Below are 12,708 nucleotides of genomic sequence, written 5' to 3'. Positions count from 1 at the left end.
AATAAATAAATCAAGGCCTTAGTCCTCCCAAAAGATTGATAAAATAGACAAGCTTCTCTGGCAAGTCTGAATAAGAGAAAAAAAGAGAAAACATAAACATGCAACCTTAGGAATGAGGAAATATTTTTTAAAAAGATAGAGAGTTTTAAAGATGCTAAGAGAATACCATATGTATTTTGTGTCAATTAATTTTAAAATTTAGATGAATAAGAGAAATAAAATTCACAAAAGAAATGAAATTAAAGACTTACTCTCACTAATAAAAGAAATGCAAATTAAAAAGCTCTGTTTTGTACATGTTTCTAAAAGTACAGACTAGTAAAATGTTTTTGGAAGGTAATTTAGCTTGAAAAAAACCCATATAAACATATTGTACATAGTATACATTGTACGTGTGTGTGTGTGTGTGTGTGTGTGTGTGTTTGCATATATATACACATACACACACATAGTACATTCTCTCTAAAATAATAATTCCACTTTTAGGCCTTTTTTCCTAAAGAAATAATCCTATACATATGTAAAGATATAAAAATGTTCATTTCAACAGCATCTCAAAAAAATATGCTGAGGTGGAAAAAAATTGAGGACACAGTCATACAACAAAATACTATGTATAATTATATGGAACACACATTCTGTTAAGACTAAAAACCTGTTACAGACAGTATACTATAATCCAATTTTTGTAAACAAGTGACAGCAAAGATGACAAATGTCCCTCTCTATGTTCGCATCTGCCTATGAAAACTTCAAGGAATATGATATTGTGTACTAATCTAGGAAGTCTTCTTAATTTTGGGAAATGGGACTTGAGATGGGGGTGGAGAAAGACCTTCTATTTCTACTTTATAATAAAAGTATGAGTTCCTTTTATAGTTAAAAAGATAACTGGGAAAAGAAAAAAGGAAGGGAGAGAGGGAGGGAAGAAGAGTAGGGGGAGGGAAGGGGAATGCGGGAGGTGGAAGGCAATCTGGTACAGCAAAATAAGAAAAGAAGCCACAGCTTCAGAGGTACATCTGGCCTCCACCAACTTACCATCAATGTCCTAGCTACATTACAACCCAAGGTGCCAGCTCCAAGCAGCAGACACTTGACAGACACAACCTTGTCTAAGTCCAAAGTGGGGACCAATCTCCAACACATCAATTTGAGATTTAAATCCACTGATGACTCAGCTAACCTAGAAAATGACAGAATTATTTATTCATTCAGTCACTCATTTATGCCCCCATCTTATCCTTAAAAGATAGAAAGCATCCGAATAAGAAAATGGGGAACAAATCCTGAGCAAAATGGGATCAAAGGGAAAATAAGATGGAGCTTTAGGGCAATAGGGAGGAGAAATGGCACACAATTTGTGCCAGTGTAGAACACTGCAATTGCTAGTGATAGGCCACGATTGATACTGAGCCCCTAGCAGCCAAGGTGAAAATGCAAACATGACCACTTATAGGAGTCACTGTATCTATAAATAGAAAGACACCAGCTACTTAAGAGGAAAGTTTTCCCTAATACTGAAAACCAAGAAATATTTTCCACGTCCCCTCAAAAAAGGGTGCACTTATATCATCCCTTAAATACAGTGTTGGTTCCCATGAAATATTTCTTAAAATGTCCTTCAGTATAGGCTAATAGGAAAAATTAAAGGGCCATGAATAAAGGACTAAACGTTAGTAGGTATCTGTACTAACTAGGTTTGAGAGTCTCAGCTCAAAGCAAGAACAAAATTTATAATGTCTAGAAGAGTAGATGAACTGTGTGCCCTTCCGAATCTCCATCAGTGGTATTAGTTCTCACAACCACACTTAAATCAAGAGTCAGGCAGCGACGAGTGGAGGAACACTCAACAACGTGAACAGCACCCCCTGCGCTGAGCTGAGCAATGCGGCTGGCCTGACAGAATGTGCTGTGTGTCCTGGTGATAAATGGCCCCAGTGGAGAAAAGAGCTTCCAAAATATACCTTTTAGGGTCCATACATTCACTGAGGTTCACCATCCTCGGTCCCATGCCGCCTTTCTGGTTTTTTTCCCATCCAACTGCTTTGGGACAATCTTAAGGCAAATAAAATAGTGAGTTGAACGAAGGAGGGAAGAATAAAAACAAGTAAGTAGCAAGATGGACCACACATCAATAAGCTTTCAGTTCACTTCTTTCTCACAGAGGCTCCAGGGCCTGAATTTGCACGTACTTGCTAAGTTGCTCACCATCTCCCTCAACTACCCGCACACTTGGAGACCACCGGACCTGAGTATGGTTTTCCTGGAGAGGGGCTTCTGAAATAGCCCTCGACTCTGGCCTGAGTTGCCTCCACTTCCCCAGTTCCTGGCAGTTGCTCAAAATATGACAATCCTCTCTCGGATACAGGTATACAGGTAGAACCCTGTGGAGGGCGCTCTCTCCAAGGAACCCCAGCTAGTGTGACCGCACTTTTCTGCTGAAGTTCCCACCAGGCTTTGAACCTCTGTGTTCAGTTCCTCCTTCCTGTTCTTCATCCTTACCATGTCCCTCTGCTCAGCCTCTCAACACTGTCACTGCGTACCTAGCCTGTCCCTCTGTTAAGCTGCCCTCTCCTTTAAGTTTATCCTTATCCATTCAGACCTTCCCCTTCCCCGACTTCTCTTTTCTCCACTAACCTCTTTTAACCTCTGCTATGGGTGCCTCTGAACTTCCAATTCCAGTTCTGTGTGATGCTCTGAGAGGGTAAGGGTCCCATAGTTGCTCTATTCTACTATTATGAAATCCTCTTAAGCGTCTCACTTGCTTTCTAGAATACTCCTGCTACTTTCTCACCTTAATGGTAATCTGACTTCCTTGGTGGAAACCTGCTAATGGGGGCCTCTCTTACATTCCTCCCATCTTAGGACCTCTGCCACTCTCCCATTCTTACCAAATACCTGAAATTCACAATAAAGCCTCAACTCCTTATCAGGGAATTCATTTGGCCACAACCTATGCTGCTAGCATCCCCTCCAATGTCTGCCTTAAGTAACAGTCTCTGAAGGAACAGAAACTCCCTGACTTAAAAATGTATAGGACTACTGGGAAGAACTGTATGTTTCTAATTTGTATGTTGGTGTTCTTTGGCCATTCTCCTACTTTTAGATTGCTGTCAGCACTTCTATTTTTCTTTCCTTGGGAACTTTTTAGCTTTTGACCTCTGTTTTTAAAATAGTATTGCGCAATATAATTATAGGACCTAGAAGGTGTAGATTTTCTTAACGCGATCTTTCCTTTCTGGGATAGGACGACCAACGGAAAACCTTGGGGTCAGTTATCCTCGAAAGCTATGGCTGGAGACATCACTCACAGCAAGGAGCCAGAATACAAATGTCCCTTCCCATTTTAACTCAGGCACTCTGATGTGGTCCTTTTTTTTTTTTTAATGTAACAAAAAGTTAAAAATGATATAAAAGATGAGTTCTTATAGTAGTTAAGAGTTCAAAATTTTTTTTCTGGGAAAAGGAGTTCAGACATGTTACTAAATTCATGTTTTGTTTGTTTTCCTTAAGTATTCTTACATTAAATAAAAAAATACTTCTCAAATATATAGACAAAAACTTGAAAGAACTTCAGAACCACAGTCTAGTACTGCAACTAACAACTCTGACCTAAGCTTTCTCCTGTTACAGATAAGAAGTCATAGAACAAAATTTCATTTCCAACGAAAACATCTCTGTACTCAAAACGTTACAGCCATTTCTAAGAAAATTAGATATACTTTAAGCTTATTAACAATGAAAAAATGTAATTTATCAATAGTATTTAATCTATCCTATCTGCCTCTATATAAACTACATCCATAAGACGTGCCCCAAATTAATAGAAAAATATTTTTAGGAGAAAATTAGGTCTTGTTTTCCCACAGCTGAACAAGCAGAAGGAGAACATCAAGGACAGGAATTAAAATGAAGATGTCCCACTCACAGCAGAGTCTGCTGCCTCCCTCGGCTGGATGCCAGAACACTTTTTGTATCAGCAATGGACAGTGGGCTCTTTGCACCACGAGGAACAAAAGATGATTAAAATTATACTTCTTATGCCAATGTCATTGCAATTATGGGTTGTCTTCAAAATAATAAAAAATACTACCACATCAATAGCTTTCATTTCATACTATGATACAGAATAACTCTTTACCAGGTTTTATTTAAAGTTTTATTTACAGCTAAGAGGGAAAACATTAATTTACATGAAAAAAAGAAAATTTGCCTTTCCTAAACTAAATAATCTACACTCACTATCAAGCATAAAGAAGATGTATTGAAGGCATTTATTGGGTGATAGGAAGCATCTTTTCCAAAAGGGAAATGTGCAATGTTTCCAGGCTTTGCCAGCTTCACCAAGCATCAGCAAGATTGTTGGGGCTGTGAAGGAAGAATCATGCAATGACTTTATCATAAAGATGGAAACAAAAGTGCCTCCTCTTATAGGAGCTGGCAGGATTAAGTGAGCGAGGAAGTGTGGAAGGCACCTGGTGGCCTACCAGGCACAGACCAGGCACATATCACTTGCTAGTTAACTCACCCATTCCCCTAGAACTATCTACAATTGTGGCTTAACATGCAGGTATGGCACCTCAGTTAACAGCACATGGAAGCTATTTTAGAATGTGCCAGAAGAGGGTGCTAAATCAAATGCATGGATCTAAACACAGTAGGGAAGCAGTGGATTTCTTAGGGCTCTCAACTTAACCTATAGCCTTCTTTGCCTAACCAAGCCAAATCCTCTGTTAATCTCTCCAAGAAATCTATTTAAGACATTTATCAGTGCTGCAGCGAAGAATCACTGATAAAATCTGCTCAGAGCCAATCAGAGCCAATCCTGAAACCTTCTAACTTCACTCTAGAAATGACATCTCAGAAGAGATGGTAACACTGCTTTCCCCAACACACACACACACATACACACACACACACACACACACACACACACACACACACTGAGGCATAGGACCCCCAGAAGAAAGAAAGCAATGTGCCTTGGAACAATGCAGATGTGGTGAAGAGCAAATTAAACAATGTGTGTAAAGGTACCCTGAAAAGCATGTAAGTCATAGAAATCTGAGGGATCGTTTTGGAGCATGCAGGGCTTTGTGTAAGATAGGAAATTAACATAAATTAGCATTTATTAAATGACTATAATATGCCAGACATTGTATGCTGTCTTTTACACAGGACACACATTCATCCTAAGGGAGACTCCATGAGGCAGGTTTTATTATCTTTATTTTACTCGAATTTGAGTATGTATTCTATCTTTGTAACATGTATATAAATACATAATGTATGTTCACATACACACACATCTATAAAATATCTGTGAGCCCAAGTTTCCTAACTTATGAAATGGAGATAACAGCTGATGTCTACCCCACAGGATCTAGTGAAGAATATTAAATGTGGAAGGAGAAATGGCACTTTTGCTGACTGATTTACTATATGGAGAGAAAGATCACACATAACCTTATATAACAAATAAATATGTAGTGTATTAATATTTTGTTCTTTCTGTAAGAAAGGTCAGGAATAAAGATTTTATGTGAAACAAAAACTGGGGGTGGGGTGGGGAGAAATCTCAAGACGGGGGAAAAAAAAAAAAGGCCTGGAGGAAATTTCCTGAGGACAATCTTTGCCTTTGTTCCTTTCTGAATAGCAGAGTGTGCCCTCTGTTCAAGGGAGGTGTTCCCATGGGCAAAGAGGTAGGAGCTGTACTTTTCACTACCTTCTGCTGCCATTGTGAAGGGAAGAAAGGAAAGTTAAACTTGCTTCAGTTTCTGATAAATGATAATTATATGCATTCTCAAAGACCGGCAAATTACCTGGGCTAAATGCCATTTCTGGAAGCTTCACTTCGAAGATGATGCTGTGGGCAATGTCTCTCACCCCCTGCATGGTGCGGTCCCGGAAGCAGAGGACTTCAACAGACTGGAAACTGCTACTCCTGATGTCAGGCCCCAGGTTTGAATTAATTCATTTTTTTTTTTTAAGGAAGGGAAAGAAAGAGCTCACATAAGAGCTTCAGCAAAACCACTTGGAAAGTATTCAATTCATCGTTAATTATGCCTCCTTGACACTCTTGGGGTACGGCCTTAACCTCTGAGAGATTTTGAACATGTCCACGTATGCTTTCCTTTGTCCAAATGCTTAGAGACTGAATAATGAATTGGCTGTGATTTCTTAGTGAAGTTTATATAACAATCACATTACAAATAAATAATTCTGACAAATGCATCTTAAATACAGGGGAAAAAAGCTTACAAGACATTAAAATGAACCTCTAAGACATACATGGGTTCTCCTGATTCCCCTTCTCCCATCTGAATTCACATTCTATGAAACAGCACCTCAGTCAGGAGTAGTTAGCAAGCCTGTGTGTACTCTCCAGTCACACCACCTGGATAAGCAAGTGTTAACCATTCTCTCTCCAGGGACAATCTATAATTAAGCTATCTTCATTTTTTTAAAGCATTTTTATGTAAGTAAAACAGATATAAAGACAAGTACACAAATCCTAAATATACAGGAGCTTATCTCATGCCTTCTCGCATTCACTGGCCACCCTATCAAGAGTAACTACTACTCTAATGTCTAAGTCCATTACTGGGTTTTTCCTGTTCTGATGTTTACATGGAAGGAATCAGAGAGGGCATATTCTCTTAAGGGCCAGCTTATTTTCACTCCACATCATGGCATCTGTGTTGACACGTGCATCAGCAGTTCACTCAGATTTACTACGACATCACATTCCGTCGCAATGAATATGCCACAATTTATTAACCATTTCACTGTTGAAGGACATCTGGGTTATTCCCAGTGTTTGATTATAAAGAATAATGCTGCTATAAACATCCCTGCGTATGTGTTTTGCTTATATCTGAGTGCACATTTCTCTGCATTATCTACCTGGGAAAGAAACTGTTGAGCCATAGATAGTTTTAACTTTGGTGGATGCTGCCAGTTTTTGAGCAGTTTGAGGGTTCCAGCTGATTCACATCTTGACAACACTTGGTACTGTCATCTTTTTCAAGTCATTTGGTAAGCATGTAGTAGTATCTCAGCATGGTACCTCATTATCTCTATTACTGAGTAGAATCTCATTACATTTCATGTCCATGATGACTAATGATGTTGAGCATCTTTTTAAATGTATACTGACCTCTTAGATAACCTGTTTTCATTATTTTAGGGCGAGGAGAAAAGGAAGATGGTAGCAGTAGGAAAATCCTATCTGAGAGTGACCCAGACGGCTGGAGGGAGAGGTGGGAGAATTTCTGGCTTGGGACCTCTGGCTGCTCACCCTACCCTACTCTGAAATGTCTTTAGTGTAGTATGGTCAGAGTCTGCAGCTCCATAACACACCTGCTTAGGGGCTTACCATTGATGGAAATTGGATCATGACTGATGAATTGATTTATAATCTGGCTTCTATGCCAGAAATGAAAAAACACATATGGGAAAAAAGAGACACAGACAGAGGCAGACACAATGTCAAAAACAGATTGACAGAGATAGACAGACAGACACAGACACACACATGTAAATACCATCGGTGGGCTGCTAGGACCAAAAGATTCCTCAAAGGCCATCCAGGATGCTGGGCTAAGTTACAGGGATCATATACACCAACTGTTATCTGTGAAGAAAAAAGACTTTCTGAGTGAGTCAAGCATCATGTCAGGTTCACAGTACTGACACTGCTAAGACTTTCTCTTCCTTTTTATGCTATTCTGCAAAAACATTAACAATTAGACACGTGATGAAGGGCTAGAGAGAAGAGAAGAAAGCAAAAGGATCTCACACCAGACCACAGGACTTCTGGATGGAGGGGCTATCAAATTCTTCTCTGCACCCCCACCATACCTTGCAGTAGGCCTGGCACAGTAGGAACTAGATACATTTAGAAGGAAGAAAGATTGCAAGGAAAATATCAGGGAGGGAAGACAGTCAACTGTCAGGGCTCACACAGAGAACATCCTCTCATAAAGAAACACAATCTGTGAAAATTGCTAGCGTTTATGTAATGAGAAAATCAAAGAAGGGCCACTACCTGTAAGTCTACAGTCAGATCAAACTAAAAAGTCAGATGATTTTGATATTGCTAATATGTATTTCCTCCCACTCTGGCCCCCTCCAACCCCCTCAACGCTGACTATCTAGAAAACTATTCAACTTCAAATACCATTTCTTCAGTGAAGACTCCCTTTGGTGGGAATAGTCACTCTGTCTGCTGTGATTCCATAGCAATTTGTAAATTATACATAACATTTTTTACTTTTTCTTCTTCTTTTCAAAAGACAATGAGCATGCAGCACCCAGATCTTAATTTCTAAATACCATTCTCTAATAAAAGGAATCAGGGCTCCTTGAACACATGGCTAATCCTAGGGCTGAGGCAGGGAAAATACAAGATGAGCCTGCAGCAATAAGTGCTCAACAAACAAAGGCATGGAGCCAGGCCAAGGGGACACCAGAAAACCAAGTGAAACAGCATTCAATGGCCAAGGCTAGAACAATTTGAGCAATGCAAATAAATAACGCAGGATTGGATTAAAACCCAAAGTATAAAATAAACACTTGTGAGTCCATACTGTTATAAATAAATAATGGGATAAATAAAAATATGAAGATGAAGAGACAAGTCTTCTTTACAGAAGATTTCTAAACAGTATCTACACATACTGCCCCTTCCAGGAGTAGAGCTTAATCCTTCTCCTCCTTGAGAGGGGGCTGGACTTAGTGACCCACTCCCAAAGAAAAAACAGTAACTTCACAATGGAGAAACCTGACAAACGCTACCATAACCACATGATCAAGTTTAACATCACCAGGGATGCCATGTGAGTATCAGGCACCCCCAATATGATGTGACGACCAGGGCACCTCACCTTTAGTGTCATTCCTTCCAAAAACCCATAACCCCAGTCTAATCATAAGAAAACATCAGACAAACCCAAATTAAGGAGAATTCTACCAAAATAACTGTCTAGTACTCTTCAAAACTGTCAAGGTCAACAAAAACAAGGAAAGTCTGAGGAATTGCTACAGACCAGGGGAGACTAAGGAGACATGACAACAAAAGGCAATGTAGTCTCCTGGAATGGCTCCTGGAACAGAAAGAAGACATTGTGGGAAAAACTGGTGAAAATGTGAATAAAGTCTAGAGTTTAGGTAATAGTAATCCACCAATGCTGGTTTCTCAGGTACCATGGTATTGTAAGGGGATAACATTAGAGAAAACTGAAACTGGGTGAGAGTGTATGGGAACCCTCTCTGCACTGTATTTTAAACTTTTCTATAAATCTAAAATTATTCCAAAATAAAAACTTTATTTAAAAAAAGAGAAGGCAATGAGCATCTAGAGAGCAAGGATTATCTTTTTCATCTCCCCATGATCAGTTCATATATACATACCAGACACTTAGTGAATGCATGTTGAATAATGATAAGATGGATGGATGAAGGGATGGATGGATGATGGATGAGTGGGTGGATGGGAGGGAAGGAAGAAAGGAGGGAGGGTGAATGGGTTGGTGGGTGAAAGGAGGGAGAGAGGGAGGGAGGGAGGAAAGATGGCTGAGAGAGAACCATAAATCAACCCACAGGTTTCCTTTATAGGTGTAGCTGTGGGTTAAATAAAAACATGGTAGAATTTTGGTTACTCTAGATCCAGTTAGTTCTGTAAGAATAGGGCCAGGCCAAACAACTCCATTTATTTTACTACAATGCTCAGTATAATGTTAAGACACAAAGCAGAAGCTTAACCCATACTCAGAGAAAGGAAAGAAAGGAAACAAAAGATAGAAAGGCAGGAACGCAAGAAGGCAGGAGAAAGGCAGGAAGGCAGGAAGGCAGGAGAAAGGCAGGAAGGCAGGAAGGCAGGAGAAAGGCAGGAAGGCAGGAAGGCAGGAGAAAGGCAGGAAGGCAGGAAGGCAGGAGAAAGGCAGGAAGGCAGGAGAAAGGCAGGAAGGCAGGAAGGCAGGAGAAAGGCAGGAAGGCAGGAGAAAGGTAGGAATGCAGGAAGGCAGGAGAAACGCAGGCAGGCAGGCAGGAAGAAAAGGCCTATAAGACCACTATCCAGAGAAAACTAATATTAACACTTTGGTATATAACCTCCCATAACTTGATCTTTGCATAAATATATTTTTATCACAACTTTTATACAATTATATAATTTTAGTACAATTTTTATTACTAATTGAAAATGAATGCTATAAATACTGTTTTATATCTCTTATTCTATCGTGAACTCTCTTCCATGCCAATAAATGTCTTTCTACAACCACTGTTGGTAGTGGCTGAATGGCATTCCATTGTACTGGTGCACCATAACTTGAAGGACAATTAATTAGCCTTCATCTGTGCTCAATACAAACCTCTGAAAATGAATTTTACTCTAGTCTTATCAGATAATTATTGCATTATTCCAAGGATATTCTTTTTTTGCTACCTTCTCTATGTGAAATTTTCTTATTCCTAACACCGATGCTTTTTGTCTAGATGCATTTCATGTCTTTGATGCAAACAGACAGATTCATATTTAATTCAATACAGATTCAAACATATAACCATCCTTTCAGGAAACACAGAATATCTTTATTTGAGATTTCCTTTCCCATGGGAGATGAAACACCAGTATCCAAGAAGCTTTTAAAAATAGAGTTTGCAGAGACTATTCTGAGTACTGCCCCTTGCTACATGAATGGCCTAGGGCAAATTGGTCAAATCCTTTAGGCCTCAGCTTTTTTGGGGGGGGGAGCAGGTAGGGGCAGGGGGAGAGAGAGAGAGAGAGGATCTTAAGCAGGCTCCATGCCCAGCGCAGAGCCTGACGTGGGGCTCAATCTTATGACGCTGAGATCATGACCTGAGCTGAAATCAAGAGTAGGATGTTTAACCGACTGAGCCACCCAGGTGCCTCTAGGCCTCGGCCTTTTTTTTTTTTTTTAAGATTTACTTGAGAGAGAGTGAGCACAGGGGGTGGGGGGTTGAAGAGGGAGAGGGGGAGAGAGAATCTCAAGCCGACTCCCTGCTGAGCTCAGAGCCTGACACAGGGGCTCAATCTCATGACCCTGAGATCATGACCTGAGCCAAAATCAAGAGTCAGACACTTAACTGATTGAGCCACCCAGGCACCCCTGAATCTTTTTTAAACCTGAACCTCTGTGCACCTGCTTCACAGAGATACAGTGAGGATTACAGGATATGGTACTGACACAAAAAGCCCTGCACATGTGTAATGCTGCTAATATTATTCGTGCCTCCAAATCTCCAGTGGTGAGCCTAGCCATCTGTATCTGTATAAAGTGCCTAAGTGATTCTGGTGCAGTTGGGCCAGTCCACACACTTACTCTGAGAACCATTAGAGAAGGTGATCTTGTACACAAAAGAAAAAAGTCTATGGGGCCATTTTTCATTACCTTGGAAAGTCTGGACTGGCTCTGTGTCTTTCCATTCTCTGTAAAATGCGGTCCATGCACCAGGAGCATCACCTGGGAATCTGTCAGAAATGCAGAATCTCAGGCTCCCTGTCTCCAGCCCTGCTGGATCCAAATCTGCATTTTAACAAGGACCCAGGTGATCTGCATGCTCACTGCAGTTTGAGCAGCACTGCTCTGCTCTTCAACCCTCTCTGATCTTGGTCTTCATATCTGAATGTGCGTGACAATCATTTGGGAAGCTTTCAAAAATCCTGCTGCCTGGATCCCACCTCCCAAGGTTCTGATTTCGCCAGTCTGGGATATGGCTTGAGCATTAGTTTGTAAAAGCTCCCCAGGTGATGCTAAAGTACAGCTAGTATAAAGACCTCTTGAGAGTCTGCGGCGATTTCTCGAAGTATGGTCCACCACACACAAACTGCATCAGAACTGTTCAGGCTGCTCTTTGAACTTGCATGACCTGTGCCCCATCCCAGACCTCCTGAGGTACCAATACTCACGTGCTCTGTGACCTCCTCATGTGATTCTTATGTACACTATTCTTTTTAGCACTAGCCACCACAGGTCTAGGAGTGCTTAAAATGGGGTTTGTTGTATCCTATATTTTTCCTATGGTAACTGTGATTATTTGTTGAAGCATGGTATTTTCTTGATTCAAAGGCACCACAGATTATAAAATGTACTTTCAAACCATATCTGATTTGAACCACTACATTAAATATACACAACTGTGAGCAATTCCTGACTTTGAAAAATTAAAATGTGAAGAAAAATGCATTTTATTTTGTTTTTGTCTTGTTTTTGTTTAAAGATTTTATTTATTTGACAGAGAGAGACACAGCAAGAGAGGGGACACAAGCAAGGGCAGAGGGAGAGGGAGAGGGAGAACCGGACTCCCCGCTGAGCAAGGAGCTGGATGTGGGACTCGATCCCAGGACATCGGGATCATGACCTGAGCCGAAGGCAGACGCTTACCGACTGAGCCACCCAGGCGCCCAGAAAAATGTATTTTATTATTTATTTATTTATTTATTTTTAAGATTTTATTTATTTATTTGACAGAGAGAGACACAGCGAGAGAGGGAACACAAGCAGGGGGAGTGGGAGAGGGAGAAGCAGGCCTCCCGCCAAGCAGGGAGGATGATGCGGGGCTCAATCCCAGGATGCTGGGATCATGACCTGAGCCGAAGGCAGACGCTTAATAACTGAGCCACCCAGGCACCCCAGAAAAATGTATTTTAGAATGGAGGAAGTACAGGATGTATTTCATATC

The 12,708-nt window shown here is 40.5% G+C and overlaps 1 protein-coding gene across 8 annotated transcripts in view; it reads right to left on the bottom strand.

The window, feature by feature from the left end:
- ATG7 (autophagy related 7) overlaps positions 1-12,708 on the bottom strand; it is a 232,123-nt gene that overhangs the window by 182,722 nt on the left and 36,693 nt on the right. For all 8 annotated transcript variants that reach the window (XM_027587382.2, XM_027587383.2, XM_027587378.1 and 5 more), the window contains 4 exons: positions 7,548-7,636; positions 5,823-5,944; positions 1,965-2,055; positions 1,039-1,183 (listed from right to left, as the gene is read on the bottom strand). In XM_027587382.2, coding sequence (XP_027443183.1) covers positions 1,039-1,183; positions 1,965-2,055; positions 5,823-5,944; positions 7,548-7,636 — 447 coding nt within the window. The remainder of the gene's footprint in view (positions 1-1,038; positions 1,184-1,964; positions 2,056-5,822; positions 5,945-7,547; positions 7,637-12,708) is intronic.

Source organism: Zalophus californianus, chromosome 1 (genome assembly GCF_009762305.2).
Source record: "Zalophus californianus isolate mZalCal1 chromosome 1, mZalCal1.pri.v2, whole genome shotgun sequence".
Lineage (NCBI taxonomy): Eukaryota > Metazoa > Chordata > Mammalia > Carnivora > Otariidae > Zalophus > Zalophus californianus.
The sequence above is the reverse complement of the archived record's forward strand: the minus strand, read 5'-3'. Positions and strand labels throughout refer to the sequence as shown.